The sequence below is a fragment of the Lactuca sativa genome, chromosome 2 (assembly GCF_002870075.4).
Source record: "Lactuca sativa cultivar Salinas chromosome 2, Lsat_Salinas_v11, whole genome shotgun sequence".
Lineage (NCBI taxonomy): Eukaryota > Viridiplantae > Streptophyta > Magnoliopsida > Asterales > Asteraceae > Lactuca > Lactuca sativa.
Genome location: NC_056624.2, coordinates 143,732,245 through 143,741,696, shown reverse-complemented (window position 1 = coordinate 143,741,696; position 9,452 = coordinate 143,732,245). Strand labels below are relative to the sequence as shown.

The 9,452-nt window shown below is 34.3% G+C and overlaps 1 protein-coding gene across 1 annotated transcript; it reads left to right on the top strand.

Moving 5' to 3' along the window:
- Positions 1–1,858: 1,858 nt before the first annotated feature.
- On the top strand, positions 1,859–2,314 carry LOC111887809 (uncharacterized mitochondrial protein AtMg00810-like). Its single transcript, XM_023883955.1, has one exon. It carries the CDS (start codon positions 1,859–1,861, stop codon positions 2,312–2,314), a length of 456 nt encoding a protein of 151 aa, XP_023739723.1.
- Positions 2,315–9,452: the final 7,138 nt, after the last annotated feature.

Genomic DNA, 9,452 nt, shown 5'->3' with positions numbered 1-9,452 from the left:
TCTACCAAGACCTAACTGCTCTGAATGTAGTCTTCTACCAAGACCTAACTGCTTTGAATGTGTAGTCTTCTACCAAGACCAAACTGCTCTGAATGTAGTCTTCTACCAAGACCTAACTGCTCTGAATGTAGTCTTCTACCAAGACCTAACTAGCATGTATGAACATGGATGTATACCCTTGCTACCCAGGGCATTTGATGAACTGGAAGGACCTTTATGACTATATATGTACACGTGATATATAACTAATGTTTAAACGACCTTCGGACGGGTACCCGATATCCCACCAGACCACATCCAAATCGAGGAAAAGGAAATAGGGTGGATAGCCTTCCTAAGTCCTTTCAACATTTCTTATATAACTATACATATATAGGCATGCAATTTATAATATAAAAGCATAAAATAAGTTTTGTAAAACCTTTGAACATAATCTTTTTCTAAGAAAGGATCGACTTGGTGTCGATCTATAAAACAGTTTTGAAGGCATGGGTTTGATAAAACAGTTTAGTATAAAGAAACATTTGTTTGAAACACAATTGTAAATGAGTTTGAAATGTAACATACAGAGTAATATATACAGTGTAATAAAGAGTTTTAAACACATAAAGTGTTTACGAAAAACATTTGAAGGAAACTGTTTGGTAAAACGGCTAATGAGTAGCCAGTCATTTGAAGCTTATTAATCACATGTGATTAATATAATAACTGGCATTATTCTACTTGTATCCCCCCCCCCCCCCAATAAAACATTTAAAAACAGTTAAAACATTGATTAAGGGGTATGGACTCACCTGTAGTGAGTGGTTCTGATGAAAATGTTGGATCAGTTGCTAAGTATCAAGTGGTGACTTGAGTACACACGCGAATCCTATTTAGCATATATTGGCACATATATGAATATAATTAGTGTTATGAACAACTAATTAATGAATTGGGACCACCTTAGGGACTAGGGAACACTTATATTGAAGTGTTACAACCATAAATGATTGTACGAAGGGTTAAAAGGCTATACAAGGGAGTGTATGGCCAAAATACACACTATATGTGTGTGTGCGGCCAGGTGTGCTGTCAGAAAACATGGTGTTCTTGGTGTTCTTGGTTTTCTTGGTGAAAGATGTTACCTTTCCGGATGATTCTTGAGAGGATTTTCGAGTCCTAGCTTTGCAAGATTGTAAGAAATGATCAAAATGACCAAGGATAGTAATTATAGGATGGTGTGTGCGGTTGGAGGTGTGTGTGGTTGGCATGTGTGCGACTGGCTGGCCTCACACTCTAGTGTGCGGCCGCACACACCAGGTTTGGTGTGTTTGGCCTGTTTTTCTAGTGCTACTCCCAATCTAATCCATCCTCTGACACGTAACTCAAATATACTAAGCTTTAAGCACTCTTTTAGACCCAAAACTTCATTATAAAATAGCAAAACGAAGCTAACTTTAATTACAATGATGAATGTAAGTTAGAAATTCGGGTTGTCACATCTTGATATAGTTGTCTATGGTTTGAAGCAGGCACCGAGGGCGTGGTATGATACATTGGCAAGTTATTCTCTTAAAAGTGTATACAAACAAGAAAAAATTGACAATGCTTTTTTCATCAAGCATTCAGGATCCCACATCATTCTTGCTTAAGTGTATGTCGATGATATCATTTTCGGATCCACTGATGAGAAACTAAGTTCTAAATTCAAGATCATGGATAAGAAGTTTGAGATAAGCATGATGAGTGAACTAACTTTCTTTTTAGGTTTGCAGGTTCAACAACTAACTGATGGAAATTTTTTTGATAAGCTAAATACATTGCATACACGCTGAAGAAGTTTATTATATCTAATAGCAAGCCAGAAAAGGATACAATGTCCTCATCAACTTCTATTGTCTTTGATCCAACTAGTGTTGATGTAAATGAAACCCTGTACCGAGGAATGATAGGTTCATTGCTCTATCTTACTGCCAGTCGTCCTAATATTATGTTTGCTACCATTTTTTGTGCACGTTATCAAGCCAGTACCAAGGAGTCTTATCTTCTTGCTGTAAAAATGATTTTTCATTACTTAAATCATACACCCAATCTTGGGTTATGGTATCCTCGTGATTATGAGTTCAAGATGGTGGGATACACTGACTCTGATCATGGTGGATGTGGCATTGATTGTAAAAGCAGATCAGGAGGGGCTCAAATGCTTGGAAATAGATTGGTGAGCTGGTCCAGCAAGAAGCAGACATTAGTGGCTTGCTCTACCGCTGAAGTTGGATATGTAGTGTTGGAAGGTGTTGTGATCAGATTCTATGGATTCATAATCAACTCTTAAATTATGGTCTAAACTTCTCAAAGACTCCTATCTGATGTGACAACATCAACACCATTCAGATGATACAGAATCCAGTGCAGCATTCCAAAACCATGAACATCGATATCCCTCATCACTTCATCAGGGACATTGTTCAAAAAGGAAAATTGGAGTTGTTCTACATCACATCCACTAATCAATTGGCTGACATTTTCACTAAGGCATTGGATGATAAGACTCTAAACAAATTGATCACAGATCTTTGTATGCTTTCAATAACTTCATCATTTTCTAACTCATTTTAAATAACTTTGCTTCTATTTGCTTTGCTTTAAAAAAACAAACACACAAACACACACAAAAACAAGTGTTGCTTTTATTATGTTTTTCTTTAAAGAAATTTACATAGTTTGCTTAAGCTTTGCTTCTAATGTATACAAGTATTCTCTTTTCTCTTTATTGTCTATCTTTCATGCCTATCTACGATTTATCCTCACCTATTCCTTCCAGAGCTAGAAAGTGTTGGAGTCATCCAAAATGTTCTGAATTCTCTAGTTGTTGAGAAGAATATCGACATCAATTCTTCTTCTTTTTGACAATACTCCTTCTCTCCTCTACTCATTTTTATGGATTCAAGATGCAACCATCAATACAATGAGTCTTACTTTCATCTACTGACTCATAATCTGAGAAAACCTCGAATGCTCTCGTGTTAATCTTGTCAACACGATGGATATATGGATTTGAGTAAGTTAACTCATAGGTTACAAAGACTGGTTTCTGCTCCTCTCTTGCTATTGATGAACATGAAGCTTGTAATGCATCTACAACATCTCAACGATAAATGGCTTCATCATTCTTGGTTTGTAGTGAGTTGTATTGTATATTAATGTGTTTATTCTTACTTGTGTTTTCTTTTATAGCCAGAACTGAAGGACATATATCTCGAAGAAAGGAAATTGATTAATGAGTATTTATTTCAAAAGATCTCTCATTGGTGATTCTACTTAAAAGATTTTCTGCTTTTATGATTCTTCTGAAAAGGATACATAAAGAGTCTATGAAAAAGTTGTATATTCTTTTTTAACTATTCTTCTGTTAATTATCTCTTATGTTTTTATATCTTTGCCTATTTTATCTGGTACAACATTAAATAAATTGACGGTGCACTTCAAATTTTTAGACTGCAACTCAGCTCTATGATACGGAAGTTGAACCACTTCCTATTGATGAACTGACACCATTTATGATTCATGTTGATTCCACCCCAGTGTAACCGAAACACTCCGTTTTCTTCTTAATTTCTTCTCAATAAAACTTTACGATTCACTGTGATATACCACATACTGATAAAAGTTTGAAACGATGTATCGATACTTAGTCTGTGTACCGTACACGATCACACGCATCAACCTCTTCTTGCCCTTATATTCTTCTTTAAAGCTTTACGATTCAAGATAATGTACCATATGCTGATGAGAGCTTGAAAAATATGTGCCCATTGTTAAGATAAAAACACCACAACTTATCACATGCAACAATCTATTCTTACCATATATTCTTCTTTAGAATTTTATGATTCAGCTTATGAAGCCAGAGGCTGATGAAAATTCGAAAAATTTGTGCCGACAGGTATATCCTTGTCTATGATGTATTACATGTACCTACCTATTCTTTCCGAACTATTCTTCTATTAAAAAAGTTAATGATTCAATATATTAGCCATACACTGATAAAACTTTGACACTCTATGTCGATGGGTACATTCCATCCCGGGTTGTATTACATCTATCATTCCACTCTTGCCCTTTTCTTCTAATAGAAGTGATTAATGAGTCAACATATGAAACCATATGTTGATGAAATCTCGTAATACTATGTCAGTGAATAGTAGTTTAAACCCATACAATCATGAGACATCACAAACTCACTGGATTACCAGTTGCAACTCTAATACGTTGATCGCTTCCTCTATATATGTTAATGATGTCAAAAAGGGGGAACAACTAAGGAAGTGTTATATCTGATCAGAAGTGGACCTAAATCTAAGGGGGAGCAGATATCCATTGATCCACATGATACATGGGTACATTGATTGTCTTGATACGACGGTGAACATACTAAATGATGACATCGACTACTAGGCGATTAGAAAAGTATTAAATATAAAGGGGGTAATTGTATTGTATATGCGTCAGGGGGAGTTACACATTCTCTTAGGGGGAGCATTCGTTGAAGCTAATAAAATTTACAATGGTTCTTTTGATGACTCTTTTGAAGAAGATTAGTTTTGACATCATCAGATAGGGGAGGATTGTAAGGTCACACCTTATGATCTGATGAGTCAAACACTTTATACACTGACCACCAATGCCAGCACCAATATCAGCATTAGTGCCAGCGCCTCAAGACCTTATCAGCGTCAGCCTCTAGATAATGATCTTATGTAATCTTTGTATATTAGGCAATTATATGGATATGTATAGAATAGATAGCAGATATGATATCTTGGTGATAAGGATCAGTTCTTACTATAGATTAGATACAATCCCTTGATTGAAGGGATATACTAGTATAGTTTAGTATATATTCAACATTAGAGTGAAACCTTAGTGTATGTCTTTGTGACTTTTGTTTTCTTGGTGAGAACAACCCCTTTCTTGGTGAAAGACATCTTTGTGATTAACTCGTGTTCTTTACATTTTATGTTCTCTATTTTGTTTAGTTAGTTTGTTCTTTGTTAATTATACTTGAAGTGTATTTGATTGATACAAACCTTCAACAAAGCAGTCACAAAGACGGTACGCCACACATTAGGGCTTAACCCTAATGCAAGACTATATACAAATACAATAAACGGAAATCCCTTTTTTTAAGGTATGTAATTTAATCTACGTATAGTCTGATCCTAATCACTAAGATTACATATCAAATATCTATTCTATAAATACAAAGCTATCTATAATTTTAGAGTGTCTAACCGACTAATATACAAAAGGTATCAGACTATTATACTAAAGGTCACGTTGTCGCTAATACTATGTAGACGTTGGTGCCGATAATATGTAAGCGCTGACTTTAACATTGGCGCTGGTGGACAATGTTTGAATAATGTTTGACTCATAAGATCATAAGGTGTGACCTTACACAAATACACATATACAAACATTATACACACATACATTCTTGATGGCATACCAAATACACATAAACATAAAATGAACACGTAAATATATAGAAAATACACTCATAAACATATAAACATATACAAAATACTCATTCACTTATACAAAAACACTCATAAACATATAAACATATACGAAATATATAAATTAGTTCGCAATCAAAATCACTTACTTGAAATCAAAAGCACCTTTGGTGGTGATATCACCGAAGCAGTAGCAGCGGCGATGGTATCGTTGGAGAAACAACAGTGGTTGTGGTGCCCTAAAAACACAATTTTTTTTGAATTTAACTTGGTTTATTTGGTCATAAGAGAAAAATAAAGGGAAGGAGGGACGAGAATTAAGAAAGTCGTCGGCGGTTCTGTGGTCAATTGGTCGCTGAAAGAACCCCCAAAATCGTCGGTATAAACACCCTGATAGTGTTCCTTTCACGTGGTGGTGATAATCGGTCGGTGAATGGTGTTATACTTTCCAATCGATTGGAGAAGAAGTGTGAAAAAGATATTTGGGTAAGTGAGAAATTGGGGACGGGCTGGCCCGGTAGTTGTAGGGGCTTTAGCGGCGACGATCTTTAGCGGCAATAAGGGTCAATGGCAACGACATGTATAGGTAAATGGAGGGAAGAATCTGTGGTCATTTTTTTAGCGGCGACATTGTCGCCACTATTGATGTCGCCGATATTACTTTTGTATTGTAAGATCGACGGACGGGATGCCTCGATAAATGATACGGATCGTGGTTTAGTATCAATACCGGAAACGGTATTACTTGCAACATGGCAAATATGTCGTCGGTAATGTCTGTGTCGTCGATAATACCGCCGTCGGTATTACTTGGATTTCTTGTAGCAAAAATAGTCATGTATTTAACAAATATTATTTCGAAAAATCCATGTGAATAAAATCCTAGTGAGAATACATGTTGAGTATAAGACTACAAACGAAGTTGGTGCATAGAGGCTGATTATATATGGAGATGCAATGGTTTTGGTTCAAGATTCCAAAAAGCGCCCATGGTGGATAAGTTGGAATGTATGTTCGTGCACCAAGACTAGTTCCCATAACCACCCACACCTAAAGCACAAATTTGCAATGAGCCTATTTCACATGTCACAATTCAAGAAATGATCAAAAGCAAAGAATAGTTAAAGCCACCATTGGAATTAGAATGTGTTGAAGAGGGTTTACAAATTAAAGCCAAAAAGATATTTTTAGAGGCAGTATGTCTTTCTAAAAGTTGTTGCATATTTATATTGAGTAGCTCGGTTGCTTTATGAGGATGATGTTTGATTGTGAATGGTGATCTCAAGTTGATGTTGTAAACTAGCATATTAAGCATTGAAGGAATTTTCAAGCTTGTCTAGTTTTAAATCCATGAAAAATTTAAGGAAAGTACAAAAATGGTATGCAAAATCCTCCAAAATGGGCGTTTTGGAATACCCGGCTCGTATAAAAACTCTTAATTGGGGTGATAAACCGGCAAAACTTATAGATTATATCCATGCTTTAAGAGCTTCTACATGTGCATTGAAAGTATTACAAATTGTAAGTTTGTAACACAAGCATGTTAATGGAATTTGAAGCAACCTCATAGGTTTTAATCAAATGATGACCATGAGAATAGTGTGACTTAGTTCTAAAAGAGATTGCTTAGTATCAAATACCAGTCCTTTCCCCCAAATCTTATAATATTGGGGAGCTGCAGTGGTGGTAAGAAACTCATTTGTTTAGAAGTAGGAATATTCTATAAAATGACATTTGTATAATGTCCAAAAATTATACAAATATTATATAAAATGCCATAGGAATATCTAAGTTAATGGATGTGTGTTTGGAATTGCTTTGTGGGTTTATAAAATATAAAAGTTTGACCAAATGTGCCAAACTTTATATTGAAGTATGTGTGATAGTAGTGATATAAAATATGGTTAATATACAAGTTGGATTGCTTAATTAAAGTACAATCGATGACCAACTTGTCATGCATGTCACGATAAACATCATATTTATGGTTTTTATGTTGAAGAAAGGTTGGTGAACATGGGGTGGAAATCGATATTTAATGTCGCAGTAAACATACCATGAGACACGACATGTCACACATCATACATGTTGAGTTAATCAATCAATGTATGATTTTTGACTTTTGTTGACCAACAATGTAAAGGATGAGGAAATTAACTCATTTCTCCATTGTTGCAACTAGTTCAATTGTGTGAAGAAGAAGGGATAAATATGAGTTTCTCACTTGCTGAAATCACAATCTAAGGCAAGAAAATCTTCAAGTTTTGAGGTAAAAACCGCGATTCCGACTTCATTTCAGAAAACTTAAATGATTTGGGTTTTTGCTATTTATAGAATGTATGTGTAAACTTTTTTAAAGATTATTGTTATTTCTCATATAAAGATTTCGTTGGTGTGTTTAGATTGTATTGATGTTATCAAATATGATGCTATATAGGTGATGCCTTTGTTGATTTCTGCTATAAGTTAGCAATGTAATCTTGTTTAGTGGAATTGATGTTAGAATGATGTTTATTTTATAGAAATATCATCAAATTGGTAAAATGTCAAACATTTGGTAATTCATGTTTTTTGTTGACAAAAATAGATATGATGGAGTTTGTTTGGTGAATGGTTGATTAGATTATGAAAGTATTGGCATTTTGTGGATATAAACACATTATCTTGAATTTGGATGAAAATGGTAAAATTTGAAAGTAGGTTACTCATTAATGTTATTGGTATGTTTTTGGTACTTGGAAAATAAAGACAATCGTTTGGTGAATTTTATATGTTTAGCATCACCAATGTAGCATGTTAAGATGATTGGTTTGGACAATGTTTTAAAAATCGGGTCGAATCGGACCCGAAGAAGAGGAGTAGCAACGATTTTATCTTTTTTTATACATAGGATCTAACTGGCTGGTTTTCACAAAAACTAATTGAACCAAATACAATGAACCGCTAAAAACCATGTTGAGCTGGTAAAATGGACTTGGACTTCAATGTTTGGGCTACAAAATCTAGACAATCAAAATAGGGAACGCAAAAACGAACCCACACATTTAAAGCAGATTTGACTGTCGTTTCACACTCTACTCCATCAAATTCTTGGTTATATATACACATGAAAATAAATACAAGAAAATTCTAAAAATTTGGTCGACCTGGCGGTTGAACCGGGAGTTGGTAACCAAACTGGTTCAGCTAAAAGACTGACATTTGGTTTGGAATATGGATTGAAATTAGATTTTGTTTTGAGAAATTTAAGATCTTTCAAATATTAGTAAACATTTTATTAATTTGAGAAGTAAACATTTTCTTAATAATTAGAATTAAAGAAAAATTCATGCTATTCGGAATTAAACATTTTATTAATGGTAATTATGAAGACCAAATTCAACATTTTCTTAATAATAATTATGAATAGGGATGTAAACAGGTTCGGATGTTCGGAACCATACCGAAACCTAAAAAATCAAAAACCGAAAATGATGAATTAAGGGAACCTGACCGAATACCAAATTATCAGTTCCAAACGCTTCGGGTTTCAGTTAAAAAGTTTTAACTCGACCCTAATCATGAATACTTTATCGAAATATTTAATAGGAAATTTTCTAATTTACCCATCACAAGTATCTAATATAAATTGTGGAATTGGAAACTCAACATAATATAATTCCCCAATCAAACATGTTTTGGTTATAATCCAAATTTTATAAATTTATGGAAATTGAATATGGTTTTTGAAATAAAATCGATGTTCTAAAAACATACTTGTCATTAAACATTCGTTTGGGAAACCGTTGCATTTTTGTAACTTGTTTTCATTATTTACAATAGGTTGGGAAACCACTTAAACCTACTACAACATATCATAATGGCATATTTTTGAACAAACATTAGTTGTTGCCTAGTTGGTTACCCTACCAAGCATTGAAATGACACAAATGACTACATGTGAACATCCCA

Excerpts from the sequence above, each read along its gene's own strand:
- LOC111887809 (XM_023883955.1), top strand. The coding sequence starts at position 1,859 with ATGTCCTCATCAACTTCTATTGTCTTTGATCCAACTAGTGTTGATGTA.